The sequence below is a fragment of the Oratosquilla oratoria genome, unplaced genomic scaffold (assembly GCF_046742065.1).
Source record: "Oratosquilla oratoria isolate Oo_2021 unplaced genomic scaffold, ASM4674206v1 SCAFFOLD68, whole genome shotgun sequence".
Lineage (NCBI taxonomy): Eukaryota > Metazoa > Arthropoda > Malacostraca > Stomatopoda > Squillidae > Oratosquilla > Oratosquilla oratoria.
In genome coordinates this window covers 399,594-421,785 of record NW_027467732.1, presented here as the reverse complement: position 1 = coordinate 421,785, position 22,192 = coordinate 399,594, and the positions used below count along the sequence as shown (strand labels likewise).

The following is a 22,192-nucleotide window of genomic DNA, read 5'->3' as shown; positions in this document are numbered from 1 at the left end:
CAGTTCGCTCCAGCAAGCCGCCAGCAAGTCGTCTCATTCCCTCCTGTGGCTCTTCGCCCACAGCCACGACACTTGATGAGGCCTTCACTCCGGACCTTCTCCCAACGAGACTACGTCTGTTCCCTCTGAGCATATTAACCATTAAACCTTAGTTTTAGTGTTATTGTGAGTCATTTTCCCTGGCTTGTCCATACCAAACCAAACCCACCACAAACTTAAGTTAAATGGTGGTTTATTTTTTAAAGAGACTTTATATTCAAGGAGGACCGAATTTTGATGTCCACTACAGCCGCAAATTTGAAGAGATTATCAGAAGCCCCCTTTTGGATTATGGAGGGTACTTTTAAAACTGTACCTACAATATTTTACCAAAATATACACAATTCATGCATGTGTGGGACATGGAAATTGTAGAATTTTTCCACTTGTGTATGCTTTTATCACTGGGAAGAGTGAGGTCTTGTATAAACACTTGTTTCAAGATTTGACAGACATTGCTGACAAAAATTAAATTGATCTGAACCCACAATCCATAATATCAGATTTGGAACTGGCTGCAATTCAAGCTTCTAAAAGTGAATTTCCTAATGCCAACAACAGTTTTTTCTTTCATTTAGGATAGTGCATCTGGAGAAGATTTTAGTCAACTTGATTGTCAATTCGTTACTACAATGATGAAGATTTTAGTTTACTGATAACACATACCTTGGCATTTCTTCCACCTGATGAAATTCCAGACGCCTTTGAAGTTTTAAAATCTTATAGGCATCAAATAAGTTAATATATCTTTTATATTGAGTTTATTGTCTCAATCTGATATTATATTTCTATCCCTTATATATATGATACTGAATCTAATTTCATTGTTAATATCACTTGTGAAATATGAATTTTCAATATTATATATAATATATATACATATATATTTTACATATGGGACTGGGGTTTTGTCTACATTTGGGATAAGAGGGTGGGATTTTATTCACTGGGGTTTCGTCTTCTGGGGTTTTTGTCATATAATCCTTGTAATCATAACTAAAATATATTTGTATAATTTCAGTTACATTATGACAACAGTCGAAATTTTATTGCAAAATTTGAATAAGGAAACATTTGTGAAACTGATAATATATCATTATCACATACAAAAAATATCAAAAGTATGAACGTTGGCAGAAGGATAATATATATCAATACCAGGTGTTGGGATTATGGGTGCCGGTCTAGTATGTGGCCTACCTTTTTGATGTGGTCTACGATTTTTTTTTTATCTGCTATAGTATGTGGCCTACCTATTCGACGCACCGAGGAACGCGCCAAGCTTTGCAGTATACAGGTAGTCGTCGACTTACGACATATGCAACTTACGACAGACCGACTTTACGACATCGACAACACTAAAATATTAAATATTTTATATGAAAACTATTTGACAAAGTCGAGTGAGCGTACAACATTTTTCTCGCTACCGGCAGCGTGATCATCTCAGAGAGATGCTCTGCATCCAACAGCCACACTCATTGTGTTACAGCCTACTCTTGTGTACATCATCATTTATAATCTTTGAAATTTTTTTAGTAACATAAAACCCCGAGATGTCGTCGAAAAGAAAAGCATCCTCTATTACTGAACAAAGTGCTAAGAAAGCCAGAAAGACTATTGATCTGGATATGAAAATGAAGGTTATTAAACAATATGAAGGAGGTAAGAAAATGGGAGTGATCACACGTGAACTTAAGCTATCGCATTCTACCGTGTCGACTATTTTGAAAGACAAAGAAAGGATTCATGAAGCAGTGAAAGGTTCGGCACCAATGCGATCTACTGTGATCACAAAACATCGAACTGGACCTATCCACGAAATGGAAAAATTACTGAATGTTTGGATTGAAAGCCAAATACAGAAACGAATCCCATTAAGCCTTCATACTTTGCAGTCGAAAGCGTTAAGTATTTTTGCAACTTTGAAAGAGCGTGCTGGGAAAGATTACACACAAGAATTTTCAGCAAGCACTGGCTGGTTCAAGCAACTTAAGGAAAGACTTCAGTTATATAATGTTAGAATCACGGGGGAAGCTGCGAGTTCAGATGTGGAAGGGGCGAAAAAGTTTATTGAAAGTTTGGATGCAATGATTTCAGAAGAAGGGCATTTACCAGAACAGATTGTTAATGTTGACAAGACTGCTTTGTTCTGGAAATGTATGCCAGAACGCTCTTATATTCACCAAGAAGCAAAAACGATGCCTGGAATTAAAGCCTTCAAAGACAGACTGACTATGTTGCTTGGGGGAAATATAGCTGGTTTCAAGTTGAAGCCATTTCTAATTTACCATTCCGAAAATCCGCAATGTTTCAAGAATGTGAATAAACTTACGCTGCCAGTTTATTACCGATCAAACAGAAAAGCCTGGATGACACAAGTTCGTGAATATTGTTTGGAAAACAATATTCCATTCAAAATTTTATTAGTGTTAGATAACGCACCCGGCCATCCACCTCATTTAGCAGACCTTGATCCTAACGTGAAAGTTGTATTTTTACTGCCAAATACAACGCCTCTCATTCAGCCTATGGACCAAGGTGCCATTTCTGCTTTAAAAGCTAATTACTTCAAAACCACTTTTGCTCAAGCTATAGCTGCTACAGATATGGACCAAGAATTATCATCGAGAGGTTTTTGGAAAAACTATGATCTTCTTCAATGCATAAAGAACATCGCTGCTGCATGGGAAGCTGTGATGATGAAATGCATGAATGGCATTTGGAAGAATTGCGTTGAATGCTATATTAATACTTTTGCTAGATTTGACAATGAAAGTGATTTAGAACTTATTCGTGAAAAAATAGTCAAACTAGCTAAAGATCTTTCTTTGGAATGTGAAATGGAAGAAATTGAGGAATTGCTTGACAAAGAATCTGAGGAACTAACAAATGAAGATTTAATTGCTTTGGAAGAAGAAAAAGTTGCAGAAGAAGAAAGGAGGGCAGGAGAAACAGCCGTAGCAGAAGCAGCAGAAGTTGAAGATGAACCACAACGAATGTTCAGCACTAAAGGATTAGCAGAAAGTTTATTGCAAGTTAACAAAATTCTCACACATTTTGAAGGAATGGATCCTGATATTGAACGTTTCGCAAGAATTGAACGAATGGTTTTAGATGCTTTTCGGCCATATAGGGAAATTTATGAAGAAAGAAACCATTCAGACAAAACTAAGTATGTTTCTGAAAAAACAATCTCCTCCATCTACCACTGCCCCTAGTGAAGACCCAGATGATCCACAACCAAGCACAAGCAGACAATAATTTTTATTTTTTGATGTATTCAAATATTTTTGAGTTTTGTTTTCTATTTTGTATGTTCATGTTTTACAAATACATAGGATATACATACATACTACAAGTATTACATAATGTTCATGTACAAAATAAATAATAATTAACATTAAACTCTGTGTATCCTAATGGCAATAATTACGAATGATCGATAAAGTCGTACGTCAAGAGAAAAAATTATTTTATTCTTCAAAAGTAAAATTATTTATAATTTTGTACAAACAGGTATTGTATTTTGTTTTCATATGTGTTGCAAATAAAGTCAAATGTCATAAGCAATTATTTGATTCAAACCTTCAAATAAAATTAATATTAATGAAAAAAATATTAATGAAGAAATGCATGTCCTGTCCAGCTGATTGCCATGTAAGTAAAATGGCCGACATCAAAATGTAAACAGACACAGTTTCAGCTGATTTGAATATACGTAATATGTCTAAGTATAAAGGTTGAAATAATTAATCAGGACAGTTCTCACATGATTAGATTTTATTCAATATGCTAAACATAATATAGAGTGCATGTACAGTATATATAAAAAGACCAACTTGCGTCCAGATCGACTTACGACCTGTCTGTCAGAACCGAACTCAGTCGTAAGTCGACGACTACCTGTATATAGTTTGTAATCTTTAAGTAATAACAGTTCTCCGTCTGTGATTCCTTTGTCATCACTGTTTAACAGAGGTACGTTTTTCAAACTTTACCATTACGTCTTAATGTTGTTTTTTAAAGTGTAACTTACTAGTTTAAACTTGTTGCTATATTCTAATTATTTGTTTATATTACAGTTGATTACAGTTGACATTTTACTGGAAGAGGCCTTCTTTGGCCTATGACTCCAGTGTAGCAGCCTGATTTCTAGTGTGATGTTGGTGCTGGCCGCGTGCAGTGTTAATTTGTGCTCTATATTTATATATTTGTTCTTGTCCCTCCCAGAATTTGTCTAGCCTTGCCTCAAAACTTTTGACTGTGTCTGCATTTACCACCCATTCTGGCAGCTCATTCCAATTATTAATGACTGTTATTAAAGGAGTACTTTCTCAGGTCCAACCTTGCTCTTGGCTTAAATATTTTTCGACTATTTCCCCTTGTACTGGACCCCTCTCTAAATTCAAAGAGACCCTCAGTGCAGTTTCTGTCATATAAACCAGTGACGATTTTGTAGGTCTCAATTTGATCTCCCCGGGATCTCCTGTACGCCAAGGTGGGCAAGCTCAACTTCCTCAGCCTCTCTTCGTACGACAACTCCTTGAGGGATGGCAATAATTTAGTTGCTCTCCGCTGTACATTCTCCACAGCCTCCAAATCCTTCACCAGATGGGGACACCAAACCGGGTTGGCGTACTCCAAGTGCGGCCTTACAAGAGCCGTGTACAGAGGCTTGAAAATGTATGGTTCTAAATGTTGAAAGGTCCTTCTGATCAGCCCTACTAACATATTGGCTTTATTGATCTTTTCTGCCAGGTGTATGGAGAAGTTTAGTTTATCATCTATGATCACCCCTATGTCTTTTTCATTTCCTGTCTTACTGATGTTGCCGTACATACTATAACCCTTCTCTTCCATTGTGGTCCTCCCTAACCTCATATACTTGCTCTTCTCTGGATGAAAACTTAGGAGCCACCTCTCTGTCCATTCTTTGAGTTCGTCCAGATCCCACTGTAACCTATCAGTCTTCCGTGCTTTGTATTGTCCTGTATATCTTAGCGTCATCTGCATATAGATACACTTTACTTCCGTTCACTGCTGCCTCTGGCAGGTCATTGATAAATATTACAAAAAGCATGGGGCCAAGAACAGATCCCTGCGGGACTCCGCTTGTTACTTCCTTCCATCCAGAAGCCTCTCCATTTATCAACACCCTCTGTTTTCTCCCTGTTAGAAAGTTCTGAATCCATCTCAATATTTTACCTTCTACCCTGTAGCTTGATATTTTTTCTATCAGACGTTTATGTGGTACTCGGTCGAAGGCTTTCATAAAGTCCAAGTACACCACATCCACAGCCAATCCTTCATCTATTGCCTCAGTCCAGTCATCCAGTACCTTTATTAACTGTAATGTAGTTGATCTTCCAGAAATGAAGCCAAACTGTTTCTCACTAAATAACTTATTCTCCTTCATATGTCTAATTACCTCCTCCCGCAACAGTGACTCCATAACCTTGCATAGGACACTTGTTAGGCTGACAGGTCTGTAATTTCCTGGATCGCATTTGTTGCCTTTCTTATAGATGGCCGTGATATGGGCAATACGCCAGTCCTCGGGTACCACACCGTCCTGCAGTGAGCTGTTATATATGATTCTCAGTGGGTCCAGTAAGTCCTCCATCAGTTCCTTAATTACCCTTGGGTGTATCCCATCTGGTCCGGGTGATTTGTTCCTCTTGAGTTTTTGCAGGGCATTCCTCATTTTGTCTACAGTGATTACCATACTATCCAGTATTGTTGCCTCCCTGGTTGCCGCCCTAGGTGGATCTTCATCTGACTCATGTATGAAAACCTTCGAGAATTGCTCTGAGAGTATGTCAGCTTTTTCCTTGTCACTTGATGCCTTTTGAGTTTTTTCTTCATTTTTATACAGTTCTCCAATGTGGGCCTTTGTTCTCTTCTTCGATGTTACATACTTCCAGAACACCTTCGGATTCTCCTTCACATACCTTGCTATCCCCCTCTCTTTTGATTTCACAGCATTCCTGGTTTGTCTTCTAACTTGGTTATTGACTCTTCTGTACTCTCTTTCTGTGTCCTGGTATTTCCTGTTTAGTGTTCCGTCATTTTCCTGTTTAATTTTCTTCAATTTTTCCCACAATCTTTGTTTCCTTTTAATCTTAGCCCGTAGTTTCCTAGTCATTGGTAGGTTTTCATTTTTTCTTGTACTATTCTTATTTACCGCTCTGATGTGTTTCCTGGGAACACATTCTTCGATCACTTCATGTAGTTTATTGGTGAATTTCTTCCACATTTCCTCTGTACCCAAATCCTGCAAATACTGGTTCCAGTCAATTCCAAGCCTTTCTTTCATGAGCTGATAGTCTGCCTTTTCATACATATAAATTTGTCGCTTACTATTGTCCATCTGCTCCTGAGTGTCACAAGTGAACAGAATGCTTGCATGATCACTTTTTCCCAGCGGGCTTTCTGCACTGATTTCTCCAATTATTGTTTCATCATTAGTAAATATTAGGTCTAGTGTATTTCCAGTGTTGACCCCTCTTATTCTGGTGATATCAAGTATGTGCTGAGTAAAAAAGCAATCTCTCACTTTCTCAATAAATTGACTATTGTAATCCATATGACTAGATTCTGTTGTGTAGCTGCTCCAACTAATGTTAGGAAGGTTAAAGTCCCCTAGTAGTACTTTATATTGCACATTCATATCATTCACCTCCTGCATCAGTTGGAGCAGCCCAGCATTATTTCTTTCATCGCTGTTTGGGCTTCTGTATATAGATATGACCATTAATTTCTCTTTTCCACATTCTATCAGTACACCACAGTACTCACAATATTTGGTTTTCAGATCGACTAGATTAAACTTTGTACCTTTCTTAACGTAGATAATAAGTCCCCTTCCTATGTTATTATGTAAGTTCTGTTGAATGAGATCGTATCCTTCCATATTATATTCTGCATTGGTCCTTTAATATCTAAAAATTTTTGGTTTGACCTCCTGCAGAGCTATGATATGAGGTGTATTTTCCAATTCACTTATTCTAGTACTTAATTCTAACCTTTTATCAAAACTAAATATGTCCACATTGCTAAACATAATATATAAATCCTTACTGTTTACACTATTTACACTTTTGCAAGGATTCCCTCCAATTCTTAGTTTGGAAGTTCCCTGGTTTTGACTACCCTTCGTTTCCATGGGGGGCCAACCACTATATGTTTGCCTTTCCCCGCAGATATCAAGTTTTTTGCCTCACTCCATAATTTTACCTCTTGTTCCCTCTCCCTCTTATTGAGATCATGTGCCAACCTCACATTCTCATATTCCTTGTTGCCATGCAATCTTTTTACATTTCTGAATATGCAGGTTTTCATTAAGTTGTCATGTTGCTTTACAAGAAGAGGCCTCGGTTTGTTACCAGATTGTTTACCCAACCTATACACTCTAAACAGCCTTTCTTGGCGTTGTTCTGCATTACATGTTACAAGTAGCTTCTTGACAAATTCCCTGTCGTGTTCAATTCTTTCTTTGTATCCATTTGCTGTAGATTCAGGTGCCCCATATATCACAAAATTATTTTCTCTCTCCCTCAAATCACTGATTTCCTGGTAGAAGGTTTCACCTAATCCTCGACTTATGCCTCCAGTGTTTCTGCTTTCCTTTGAAGTATCCACCACACTATCCTCCTTTACCATATCACATGATTCAATTTTTCCCTCTAAATTTATCACTTTATTCTCTAGGATCCCTAATCTGTCATCCAAAACTTTTCTATCTTCAGTGCTTTTGCCAGTTATTTCCCTGATTTCTATAGCCTTTACTTCTAAGTTTCCCACTTTGTTATCCAATTCCTTCTTTCTTTCTTGGTCAACTGTTATTTCTTCTCTGATTTCCTTCACCATATATTCTATTTTATCTTGCCTCTTTCCCATTTCTCTCTGTTGTTTCTCTATTTTGCTCATTCTCCTATGTAATTTGGAACAGCCCCTCTTACAATATTTACAACTCCATAGCAGTTGTTCCCCAACCTCCTTCTCCACCATAAATTTGTAAATTTCTTCTGGCATATTTTCACATTTGATATGAAACCATGCCTCACAGATCTCGCATGCTATGGCTTTATCATTATCCTTTACCAATGTTCCACATTTTCCACATTTTTTGTCTTTTTGATCCTCATTTGCACTTGCCCAAGTTTTATTTTTGTTGTCCGTCATAATTATTCTAGTTCCAGTTTCGTTGTTGTCGTCTGCCTTATATGTCTCGGTCGTTCCACCAGCCCCCTTATCTTGTCTTATTTATGCTTTAATCACCTTCTGATCCTTATTTATTTCACTTTCTGGGTATCCACTGCACTTACATAAATTTTATTTACCACAAATATTTCCTTTTAAACTTGTTAGTTTACCATTCATTCATTCATATATTTCATAATTTTTCATATTTCTTTGCAGTTAACCTTACCCGAGATGTTGCTCAGAGAATTTTATTTGACAATTGCTGCTAGTAATGAAAGTGCAACGTCATTTTTACGAGAATAGGGTGTACTACAGGAACAACATTTATGTGAGAAGTGTGATGGTCCCATGAGACTAGCAAACAAAAAATGCCGTGGACAAGAGAGAATGGTCTGGAGATGCAAACAAAAAGGGTGCCAGGCAACCAAATCTACTCGAACTGGGAATAAGTTTTTCGCTTATACAGATCTCAATGGTAAGTTAAATAGCAGCCTGTCATTATACCAAATTTTAGAGTTGGTTTACCTGTGGACCCTTGGAATGGGAGTGGAGACAGTGCAAAGTATTACAGGAAGGTCTAAACCAACAATAGTAGACTGGTTCAATTATTGCCGTGAAGTGTGCTCTGCAATAGTTTCTGTTGAAAAGAGGGGTCAGATGAAGGGCACTGACTTTTCACCAGTACAAATAGATGAGGCACGCTTTGCTGGTCGCAGAAAGTACAATAGAGGTCGCATGTTAGACGGTGATCATGCACCAGAAGAAGAAGATGAAGATGAAATTGCTGAGAATAATCGCAATCATGGACGGAGAATCAATGGTCCATGGGTGTTTGGGTTGATCCAAGGACGAGATGTGAGGTACTTCTATGTGGAGAAGCGAAATGCAGAAACCCTTATACCAATCATCCAAAGGGAAGTGGAAGTTGGTTCGGTAATCCACTCCGATGAGTGGGCCGCTTATCGTCAACTACAGCAAGTAGGATTTCATCATGCGACCGTTAACCATCAACACCACTATGTTGATTCAGCTACTGGCGTTCATACTCAAAAAATTGAAAGATCATGGTTGGAAAGTACAATAGACATTCTGAAGAAAAAGCGTGGAGTCCCTTTTCATCACTTCCAAGGGCATCTTCATGAATACTGCTGGCGGTATTCAAAGGGACCTGATGGCAACTTATTTTAATGCATTTTCCAGGATATCCGAGAAATTTTTGTATGACTTGTTAATAAATTGCTTTTTAATTATTAAATGAAAATATTTTCAAAGTATTGTTTTGTTTCAAAATTTTCCTGAGGTAGGACACATTCAAATAGGGTAGGCCACATACTAAACCAGTTTCAAAGAGGTAGGCCACATACTAAACCGGCACCCAAAAATTAAGGGTACCATGTACTATTATGTTTCAACTCATAAGAATTTATCCTTCTACCGGTCTCAACTACTGTTACGGAAGAGTATGATTTTTCAGGGCCAAACATAGCAGGTATGTGTCTTCATTTCTATTTAATGAATATGAACTTCTAGTACTATTGTAACTGATGTATGTACATTCTTTTTACTGAACGATTTCCATGTCAAAGTTTCTGTTTCAGGATCGATGTGAAATATAGTTTCAAAAGCACCGATGCATATCCATGTACAGCCACTATCTGAGTTACGACCTAGATAGGTTCCAACCAACCAGTCGTAAGTCGGATCCTATTCAAAATGGCCGACATGAGGGTTCTACTCTAGGATACATGATATCAATCTGTTACGTTTTTCAGTAACTTTTCCTATTGAATACTATTAAATACAAGCTGTTTACTGTTTATTTATCAATGTTTTTAGTTTCATTTTTATAATTTTTTTCTATTTTTTTTTTAATGTTTTAATACTGTACTGTATTTCAGTATATATACATATGCAGGTACTGTATGTATATACTATACCTGTATACACACACACACACATATTAAATATAACCTTGCCTATTATCTTTAATTTTTTTTAAACTGTAATTTCCTTTTAATATTTTTTTCTTAATTCTTCAATTGTTGTATGTACTCTAAATATATGTGAATTTTAAGATCTATTTTTCTCATCCATTTCAATCCATTCTAAGTGTGAGATATAGGTACAGTACATTTATCTTTGTATACAGCATTGGGTAAAAGCAGCAACGACTGCAGCAGCACTGTAGGAGAGAAGCCAAACGCAGAGTATGGGATCCAATGTATTTAACGTTGCGCCCAGCAGGGCTTCTCCCGAAATAACATGGAGGACTTTTTTTAAGGCTATCAACCTATAAAGGGGTTATTAAGCCTGGTGTGAAGTTGTTCAGTCTCTACTTTTTTTTTTCTTTTTAACACCAGTTTCATGTTCTCATTTCTCCCCGCAAGCTCGGGTTATATAAGGAGTCAGATGTTTGTCCACTATGTTATTTCTGAAGAAGCCCTGGTGGGTGAAACGTTAAATACATTGGATCCCATACTCTGCGTTTGGCTTCTCTCCTACAGTTTTATACATTAGTGTTTTCAGTTGTTTAGTTGTTAATATGTTATGGTAAGTTAAAGAAAGAAAATACTTATTGTAGTGTATTCGTATTAATAAACTCATAATAGGCATCAGGTAAACGTGGTCGTAAGTATGCAAATATCCTTCATCCATAATTTATCAAACTCTTCTGCAAATGCCTTAGCTGCAGGCGCATCACTGCTAGCAGCCTCACCTTTCAACAACACGTGGTGAACCTGGTAACGCTCTCAAAAGCAACAAAACCACCCAGCACTCACTATGAATTCATATGAAGCATATTCTTCACCTGCACGTTCTTTCAACATGTGAAATTAACTTGTAGCCTTACTTTGCATTGCTTGCAACGTCACTCTCACATTTCTTTGCCTATTATCTTCCAACCACGTGTATAGCAACTTTTCCATCTCTGCCATAACTGCCGTACGCGATGCCGGTTGCCACAACTATCTTACGTGCTGTGCTGCCAGACATGTACAGTAAACTCATAATAGGCATCTGCTAGATGTGGTCATAAGTACGGGTGGTTGTAACTCGGGTACGTCATAACTTGGATAGTGACTGTATATCACTATCGTCCAATATTTAAGGCACCTGTAATGTACTGTACACGATACAATAGCAATATTCACAATAAATACTAATGTAGGTTTTGTTCTGTAAAGATTCACAGGAGGTTTCTTGGAATATTGTGGATATGTGTATGTTTAGTGACAGGTGAAATTTGTTTGTTGAAATACATGTGTAGTTAGTTGTGAAAATAAAGTAATTGTAATCCAGTAATTGTGTGCATTTCAATGACCAGATGACTAGATTTCGAAAAACACCGAAGATGACTGCTTGTCAAGATTTGAGAGATTGAGATTATAACATGTGGTCACACTCACACACACATATGTGAAGGCCTAATTTATGCTCCGCACAAAATAATGTACATAGGATACAACCACTGATCTATATTGTTATGCAGATCAGTGGATACAAGTTAAAACATCTACATGTTCTCTTGTTTATGTCAGTTTTAGCGTACTTGTTTGATTACTTTTATGGTCAAATACTGATACATGTACACATGTACCATTTCATAAACCACACAGGAAAACTTATTTACAGATCACATCACTATCACACAACCCATAACAGCCACATAGGCCACGAGAGTAACACAACAGCTCCCATGACCGGCGGAGCGGTTCGCACGTGCTAATGTTTTGATACCACCAATATGGCAGCCATGTCCCGCCTGCCCGTCTCACTCCTGGGGCAGCCCACAGCCCGTATACTCGATCCAGGTGTTTTGCAGATCAGTACTACCAACAACTTCTGGCAAAGGGTACCGAGCTAAAGGCAAAGACTCCAGCCAGGAACTACAGGGCATTGTGTCAAGATTAAAATCTCACAGAGATAAATGATAAGGTCAGCCACAGCATACAGAAGAAACTGATGACCCAGGTAAATAATTTTACTTACATTGTGTGCATTTCTCCCTTTTCATATGCATACATACATACATATACCAAGGCTTTCCCCCCTTACAAGGGAGGTAGCCAAAAAGGGGAAGGCATAAAATCATTTCCACCCATTCCATCCCTGAATACACTCCACACCCCTCCACCCTCCCTTTTATCTGAGCACCTCCTGGATGACGGGTCATCCCTGCACCTTGTCCACTGCCCTGGGTCAGAAGCAGTGTCGCAAGACACAGCACATCCACAGCAAGGCCGCTTCATTAAATCGGCGACCCCCCATTGCATAAAAGGAGAGGACGGGGAGAAATCCCTTCGGGCTGCGTCAAATTTTGCTCACACACACTACCTCATCCCCCATCCCCCTGCCCATTCCACCTCGTGCAATCACAACATCATCCATATACAACCATTCTCCATTCACCCCTGTCTTCTGCCCTCTCCCGTCCTTCCTCAACAGACATTCCCCTCTTCCCCAAAGCCCCCTTCACCCCATCCATCCACCTCATCCTAGGATGTCTCCTCATGTTCACTCCCTCCACATCTGCCTTCCATACCTCTTTTACTAGTCTTTCTTCACTCATTCTTTCCATGTGTCCAAACCATCCTAATATTCTTTTATCAACCCCATCTCCCAGCTCCATTTCCACCCCTGTTCTCCTTCTCACCTCCTCATTTCTCACTCTATCTAGCCTAGTAACCCCCATCATACTTCTCAGACACCTCATCTCAAACACATTCAAACTCCTTCTCTCTTCTTCTCTTATGTTCCATGTTTCTGCCCCATACAATGCTGTTGGCACAATCACTCCTTCATACAGTCTCCTCTTAGCATCCATTCCCAAATGTCTATTCCTCATTACACTCTTTAATCCACCAAGGCATTTACTCGCTTCTCTCAATCTACATTCTACCTCCACCTTTTCCTGCCACATTTGCACCCAAGTATCTAAAACTATCCACTTCCTCCAGTCGCTCTCCCTTAATGCTCACTTCCAGTCTACTGCTACTTTCACCCCTTGTACATCTCATCACCTTACTTTTACCCACATTTATCTTTAGCTTTCTTCTATCACATACTCTCCCAAACTCTGCCACCAACTTCCTCAATCCCTCCTCCAATCCTGCCACAAGCGCAGTGTCGTCTGCAAACAACAGCTGGCTCACCTCCCACTTTTCTCCATTTTCTTTAACCATCTCCAATCCCTTGCCCACTACCCTTGCATTTACCTCTTGCACCACCCCATCCATGTATAAGTTGAACAGCCAGGCCGACACAACGCATCCTTGACAAAGTCCCACCTTTACCTCGAACCACTCTCTCTCTCCATTTCCAATCCTGACACAAGCTCCACTGCTCTCATAAAAACTCTTGACAGCTCCCAGAAGCTTTCCTCCTATCCTGTATATCTGCAGTACCTCCCACAGTGCCTTTCTGTCTAACCTATCATAAGCCTTTTCCAGATCCATAAAAGCCAAAAAAACATCATTCCCCTTTCCTATAGCTTTCTCACATATCTGTCTTACCACAAAGATCTGATCTACACAACCTCTACCTGTCCTAAATCCACACTGTTCCTAATCAATTACTCCTTCTGTTCCTCTCCTAATCCTCTCAATCAAGATCCTCCCATAAGTCTTCCCAGCTACAGTTAACAAGCTAATCCCTCTGAAACTACTACATTCACACTTGTCCCCTTTTCCCTTGTAAAGAGGAACTATACAGGCACTCCTCCAGTCCTCTGGCACTCTACCCTCTCTCCAGCAAACATTAAATAACCTCACCAACCATTCCACCATCACTGTATCTCCCTTTTTCAGATATTCTGCATGGCATCCATCCAGACAAGGTGCCTTACCTGCTTTTATCATCTTAACTGCCTTCACCTCATCCTTCCTTATTTCTCCTCCATTCTCCTCACTCATCACTCTCATTTTCTTCTCATTTCCCACTGCAGCTATCTTTCCTTCCCTATCCTCCTTCACATTTAGCAACTCCCTAAAATATTCTGCCCATCTCCCCCTTAATGCCTTCTCTTCCATTATCATCTCTCCATCTGCACCTTTTACCTTTTCTTCTCTACTTGATTCGCCTCCTCTTCCTCTCTTAATTTCTTTCCAAAACATCTTTTTATTACTTTCAAAATTTTCTGTCATATTCTTACCCCATTTCACATCTGCTCTCCTCTTTCCTTCCTTTACCTTTTGCTCTACTTCTTTTTTCTTTTCTTTGTACCTCTCAAATGACTCCCTCGTCCCATTTTATAACCAATCTGTGAAAGCTCGCTTCATCTCTTCTACAACCTTCTTTGTTTCCTCATCCCACCATTCACTACCCTTTCTTCTATTTCCCCCCGTCCTTCTTGTTCCACACACCATCCCTGCACACTTTATGACTCTCTCCTTGAACCTTCCCCATTCCTCCTCCACACCCAGCTCTACTCTATCCTTTACTCCCTCCTACTCCTCCTTCAGCTTCTTTTCATACTCCTTCTCCTTCTCCTTTTCCTTCAAAGAGTTCACTCTAAGAACCTTCCTACCTTTTGTCCCTTTCCTCTTTCTCCATCTATCCTCCACTCTCAACTTACCTTCCACCAAAAAATTATCTGATATTCCCCCACCCTCTCCCCTTAGCACATGTACATCTTTAACTCTTCCTATCATAATCCTATTTACCACTACATAATCCATTAGTGCTCTACCACCCTTCCCTCCACCACCCTCTCCCATGTGTACTTATGTTTGATTTTCTTCTGAAACACTGTATTTGCTATCATCAACTCTCTTTCTAGACACATTTCCACCATCAACTCTCCACTACGATTCTTTCCTGGAACTCCACATTTTCCAACCACTCCATTGATTGGACCATTTCCTACCCTAGCATTAAGGTCTCCCAGTACTATTACATTGATATTTCTTCCTAAATCCTCTATGCACTCATTTAAATCTATCCAAAAGGCCTCCCTTTCTTCTACACTCTTCTCACTGCCAGGCCCATATGCACTTACAAAGACCCACATCTCCTTTCCCAGTTTCACCTTCATCCACATTATCTTTGAGGAAACCTCCTTCCACTCCACTACACGTTTACCTATCTCTTCACTTACTAGAATAGCCACCCCTTCCCTCCCTCGCCTTCTCTTCAATCCTGATAACCTCCCACTTTCACTCCCAAACTTACACTTACCCTTCCCTTTCAACTTAATTTCACTCGAAGCCAACACATCCATCTTTCTTCTCACAAACATACTACTTATCTCTTCTCTTTTACACTCATCTGTACCACATCCAGGCACATTAAAAGACCCAATCCTTAGGGTGCTGGTCCGAAAACTCCCAGACCCTCTTATGCTTTCTCTTTTTTGTTTAGGAATGTCCCCTGTGGGGCTACAAGGAGAAGGATGCCTAGTCCCAATCCCCGTCCCTTTCGTCTCGCCTCTTATGATCCAAGTGGGAATACTTGGTGGCAGTATTCTTTCCCCCCACCTTATGCAACTATATAAATTTGGTGAATAATGGAGAGCATGTGCAATAAAAATGTGAAAGCCTAAAGAGATGATACTTCAATTTCATTACTTCTAAATTTGGGTAATGACTATATCACTATAATATACTGTATCCACTCAACTTTGGGGCCTAGATGATTGTTATTCATTTCATTCAACATTGTGTAATATATTTCATAGGTTCTATTCGAATTCAGCCCAAAGGGATTTAGCTTAACCTAACCCAACTAACCCATTATTCTTAGTGAATTTAAAAGTGGACTGAATCCTGTGTGGGCTGAATTCCAAGCCCACCTATTTCATAATTATTTCCAAATAATTTAGTGGCTTGTGTGAATATGATCATTATCTAAAAAAATAACAACTGTACTCAAAAGTAGCCTAAATCACACTGTATTCATTCATTTATAAAGTATGCAATATGCTAACATTTTCTGTCTCCATTTCAGGATCTGTATCAACAGCTTCAATCCCTTCATCATCGGGTCCACTTGAATTATCTGCAAACCTGACTCCACCATTAAAAAGGTCATTATCAGACTCCTCCACAGGCACCACTTCTGCTAAATAATTTTCATCTAAAAGAAAGTCATCAACATCTCTGGACAGATTTATCATAAAAACTTCAGCTTCTGATAAGGAAAATATCGACAAAGAAGTTGCAAGAATTATATTTGCTACAAATTCACCATTTCATCTTGTTCAGTATCCTCAGTTTCTCAAGATGGTTCAGAACCTGAGGCAAGGTTATATTCCTCCCTCCAGAAAACATACTGCTGATAAGTACTTGGATCTTGTATATGAAAAGGAATATAAAAAGTGTACAGATGACCTGAATCATGAAACTGTATGTCTTTCAATTGATGGGTGGTCTAACATCCATAATGAGCCCATAATATGTGTCACTCTAACAACATCCACTGGTCAGATTTATTTAGTTGACACAATAGACACACCAAGGAAACCTCACACTGCAGAATATCTTCTACAACTTGTACAAAATTCGATCAAGAAGGCTGAACAAGATTTTGGTTGTCACATTGGAAGTGTTGTGACAGACAATGCAGCAAATGTCACCAAGATGAAAAGTCTTGGAGGAATCGAGTGAACCTGAGCATACTGTCCTCACATATGGATGTGCAGCACACCTACTAAATCTACTGGCTCATGACCTTGAGATTGATAATGTAAAACAACATGTGGTCCATGTAGTTAAATATTTTAGAAATAATCATTATGCTGCTTCAAAGCATTGGCAGGAAGGGGGTCAGTGTCTAGTCATGCCCCAGGACACAAGGTGGAACACAATGTCAGACTGTCTCAAGGCCTATATAAATAACTGGCCAATTCTAATAAAGATCTGTGAAGTCAACAGGGAAGTTATTGATACTGAAGTAAGAAACAAAGTATCAAATTTAGGCCTAAAACATTCGGCTGAGGAATTACTGGATCGATTGCAGCCAATAGCAAAGGCTCTAGATGAGGTACAGAGTGACAAGTGCACTATTGCTCAAGTGGTAGATGTTTGGAAGAAATTACTTAGCCATTTCACAAACAATAAACAAGCTGAAAAACTGGCAGAAAAAAAGATATGAACAGTCTATCACCAAAGCTGACATACTTGCCAACATGCTTCATCCAGCACTTCAAGGAAAAATGCTCAGGGCAGAAGAGGTGAATATTACTATGGAGTATGCCAATGAGAAATATACAACACTTGTTCCTGTCATTATGAAGTTTCAGGCAAAATTACCTCCTTTCCAGAAGTTCAAGTTTACTGAGTCTGTGACCAAGACCCTGACAGCTATTGAGTGGTGGGATTCACATACAGCCATGTTAGACAGTGATATTCTATCATTAGTGCGTCAACTCCTAACTGCAGTAGCCTCATCATCAGGAGTTGAAAGAGTTTTCTCCTACTATGGACTTATACACACAAAATTAAGGAACTGCCTCGGTAATGAGAAGGCAGCCAAATTGGTCTTCCTTTTCAAGACAATTAACTCAAATGTAAATAATGATTAATGTAAATAATGATTTTCTCAAATGTAAATGAAAATAATGATTTTTTGTTCTTATATATTCAACTACAAAATTTCTTTTTGCAAACTTGCAAGGTATGTAATTTCTATTTTTTGTCAATTCTATACTTCCATATGCTACAATAATAAAAATCATGTTCATAATTTCTGTAACTTCTTAATCTAATAAATAAAAGCGGTTTCATGTCTGTCTGTCAGACTTTTTCTCGATTCGATCGATCGACTAATTTCGATTTCGACGACTCAACCTTACTTTGTAAATGTTTCAGATTAAATTTGTCTCCAATTCATGAGTAGCATTCAAAGTAATTGAGCTTTTCGAACAAATATTGGCTAATAAAAAAAAAAATGAAAAAGTCACTTTTTTTCGATTCGATCGATCGACTAATTTCGATTTCGACGACTCAACCTTACTTTGTAAATGTTTCAGATTAAATTTGGCTCCAATTCATGAGTAGCATTCAAAGTAATTGAGCTTTTGGAACGAATATTGCCTATTTTTTTTAATGAAAAATAATAATAATAATAAAAAAAACAATATATAAGAAAAATAATAAAATACACTTGCCATACATACCTTTGATAAGTTATTAAAATTGAGAATAAATTCGATAAAAAATTGTTTTTAAACAAGCTAATATTAATTTCGTCTCTATATTATACAATTTATTCTTTTAAAAGTTTTAATTTTTTCGATCGATCCAGGTGACGCGATTCGAACTGCACGATTTGTTGTTCGTCGAATCGCACTTTCGGTTAGTAATAAATTACAAAGGATTACAAAGGCGGAGCATGCCGACAGGAGACCTTTTGGTCCATATCTAGGTCAGATGCAAAAAAAAAAAAATAATAATAATAATAATAAAATAATAATTATAAAAAACTATAATAATGTATGCAACAAACAAAATACATAAATAAATGCATAGGTATAGTTGAATAACAAACAAACAGGTAAACAGTAACTAATAATAAATTGAAACATAACTAATAATAAATGAAAATCAAACAGACAAATGATAACAAAGCAAAAACAAATAATATAAAATATATTATAATCATTACAGCATCTTGCTTAGGTGTTTATCTAAATGAGTCTTAAAGCTTCGAACTGAACTACATTGCACTACCTGTGCAGGAAGTTTATTCCATTCATTAACTACACGGTTGGCAAAGTTGTTTCTACCTACTTCCAAATTGAATCTATTTCCGGATAGTTTGAGACCATTGTTTCTTGTCGGATTCTCATTCAATGTGAAAATTTTGTCACTTTTGATGTTGTCAATTCCCTTTAGAATCTTAAAGACCTGTATCAAGTCACCTCTGAGTCTACGCTTTTTTAGGGAAAACAGATTCATATGTTTTAGTCGATTTTTGTATGATTTATTTTTGATATTTGGAATCAGTTTTGTGGCTCGCCGTTGTACTTTTTCCAGTCTGTCAATGTCTTTAATGAGATTCGGTGACCATACAGAAACAGCATATTCCAAATGTGGACGAACTAACGATTTATATAGCTTGTTAATGAGCGATGGACTTTTGAAATCAAAAGATTGTGCTATCAGTCCCAGAATCTTATTTGCTTACTCAGAGGCTGAAATACACTGCTTAGATGATTTGAGGTCGTTACTGATAATTACGCCAAGATCTTTTTCACTAGCCACTTTTGTTAACGAATTTCCAAATAACTTGTAATCGTACTTATTGTTGTTTTTACCTATGTGCATTACCTTGCATTTACTAGTGTTAAATTTCATTAGCCACTTTTCAGACCATTGCTGTAATTTATCTAAATCTTCTTGAATATCTAATTGGTTTAAGTGATCATTTGCCATTCCGCACAGTTTTGTATCATCAGCAAATTTGGAAACAGTAGATCTTAGTCCATGGTTTATATCATTTATATATACTATGAATAGAAGTGGCCCAAGAACGGAACCCTGAGGAACTCCACTTGTAACATTTTCCCATTTAGAAGTTTTTCCATTTAAAACAACTCTTCGTTTTCAACCATTCAACCAATTACTAGTCCAATTTAATAGGCTACCACTTATTCCGTGTAAAGCTAATTTACTAAGTAGTCTTTTGTGTGGGACGGTATCAAAAGCTTTTGCAAAGTCTAGATATATTAAATCTATATTGTTTCTTTTGTCGTAATTCGATATAACTGCGTTGTAGAATTCGAGTTGGTCACGCAAAAACGTTTCCGTCTGAAACCATGCTGGCTATCATTTATCAAACGGTTACTTTCTAAATGATGTTCGATAGCATCTTTGATGATAGTTTCCATTATTTTTCCTACGATTGAAGTCAAACTTATAGGCCTATAGTTATTTGGTTTCTTTTTGTCACCTTTTTTGAATATGGGAGTAACGTTAGCTAGCTTCCATTCTCTTGAGACATCTCCGGATATGATGGATTTCTTGAAAATAGTTTCTAATGGAACAACAATCTCATTTTTAATTTCCTTTAAGATTCTTGGATGCCAACCGTCAGGCCCTGGTGTTTTATTACCAGAGTTTATCTATACACCATTTAATTTTTTCTTTTGTTATATTTACCGTAGTGAGTAAGTTTACCCTAGACTTTTCACAGGTTTCAGTTTGGAGTTCACTTTGAGGTGTTTTGTCTACGAATACCGAGCTAAAATAATTGTTTAAGATATCACACATTCCTTCATTTGAATATTCAAGTTGACCGTCAGCAGATAATAGTGGACCAATGTGATTCCTAACAACCTTTTTATCTCTAATTCTTTGGGATTCTCTTTGGATTTATCAGCGATGTTCATTTCGTATTGTCGTTTTCTTTTTCTAAATGTCTTTTTTAAATCTCTCTGTATTGATACATAACTTTCATAGTCATTAGATGCACCCGAGCACTTATATTCCTTATAAGCCTGTCTCTTTTTAGCAATACTTTTCTCAGTTTCTTTGTCGAGCCACTTTGGGCGAGACTGATTTGGGGGACGTCTGTCCTTAAAAGGAATGTAAGTTTGAATCATCTTAGTGAGCGTATTTTGAAATATTTCCCACATCTGATCTACAGGTCTTTCATTTAATTTTGCCTCCCAATCTGTAAGCTGAAGTTCCTGACGTAGTCCTATGAACTGAGCTTTACTGAAATCGGGTATTTTAGAAAGACAAGTACAGGTAGTTCTCGTTATATGCGGGGGTTCCGTTCCGCGGACCCCCCCCGCATATAACGAATTCGCATATATCGAACTATTGAACCTATGGGAAAAAGGGGGATACGTTCTCAACTCGGATTGATTTTGCGCTGATCCTGAAAACATAATAGGAGGGTTATAGAACAGAGTGAGTGAGCAAAGCGAGCATGATATTCTGCAACATTAAAGGTCAGATATCAACAGATATACCATTCACTAAAAATAATCGAAAAAGTACTTTTTAAAAGCATACAAATAAAGTTTTTACCTATTACAGAAGAATTTATTCAGAAAATTCACTTTTAATTGCGCCTCGCATACCACTTTTCCGAAGTCTAGATATTCAGAATAACAATATTGTTTGTTTGGCAACTGTGACGTCACGAACGCGGAATTCCCCGAACCTTTCCCGAAGTGCACGGGCGGAATGTTTCGAATAGCAGACGACGCAATGAAATGAAGACAAAACTGATTTTTGCCAAATTTGATAAGATGTAGATGGTGGAATTATATAGAATACTGTCAGTATGTTTTTCTATGTAAATTAAACTGTAAATACAAAAAGTTATTGAAGTCTTGATTTCTGACCTTTAAAGGTCAGATATCAAGACTTCAATAACTTTTTGTATTTACAGTTTAATGTACATAAAAAAACATACTGACAGTATTCTATATAATTCCACCATCTCCATCTTATCAAATTTGGCAAAAAACAGTTTTGTCTTCATTTCACTGCGTCGTCTGCTATTCGAAACATTCCGCCCGTGCGCTTCGGGAAAGGTTCGGGGAATTCCGCGTTCGTGACGTCACAGTTGCCAAACAAACAATATTGTTATTCTGAATAACTAGACTTCGGAAAAGTGGTATGCGAGCCGCAATTAAAAGTGAATTTTCTGAATAAATTCTTCTGTAACAGGTAAAAACTTTATTTGTATGCTTTTAAAAAGTACTTTTTCGAGCAATACGATGGTTTTTAGCGAATGGTATATCTGTTGATATCTGACCTTTAACACTCTCTGACATGTAAGTATTAACCTCGGGAAAAGACGCTACCGTAAACATCACTTATTTCGCCAAGCGTATTTTCTTCAGCTGTTTGAAAAATCAGTCTGTTTACAATTCACATTTCAGACTGCTTGCTACGCTTAAACTGACTGTTGATGTGCTCTGGAGATACACAGGCAGGCTTACTGCTTAGAGTTTATCCAGTGCGGAGAATAAACGATAATTCTTGCAGAG

The 22,192-nt window shown here is 37.8% G+C and overlaps 2 protein-coding genes and 1 pseudogene across 2 annotated transcripts; 1 reads left to right on the top strand and 2 right to left on the bottom strand.

Annotated features, from left to right (window-relative positions):
* Nucleotides 1-4,347: 4,347 nt before the first annotated feature.
* LOC143023885 (uncharacterized) lies at nt 4,348-4,902 on the bottom strand. The gene has a single exon (XM_076182543.1). It carries the CDS (start codon nt 4,900-4,902, stop codon nt 4,348-4,350), a length of 555 nt encoding a protein of 184 aa, XP_076038658.1.
* Nucleotides 4,903-5,005: 103 nt separating this feature from the next.
* Nucleotides 5,006-6,955, bottom strand: LOC143023884 (uncharacterized). Its single transcript, XM_076182542.1, has one exon. It carries the CDS (start codon nt 6,953-6,955, stop codon nt 5,006-5,008), a length of 1,950 nt encoding a protein of 649 aa, XP_076038657.1.
* A 1,679-nt stretch (nt 6,956-8,634) lies between these two features.
* LOC143023883 (uncharacterized) lies at nt 8,635-9,331 on the top strand (annotated as a pseudogene).
* Nucleotides 9,332-22,192: the final 12,861 nt, after the last annotated feature.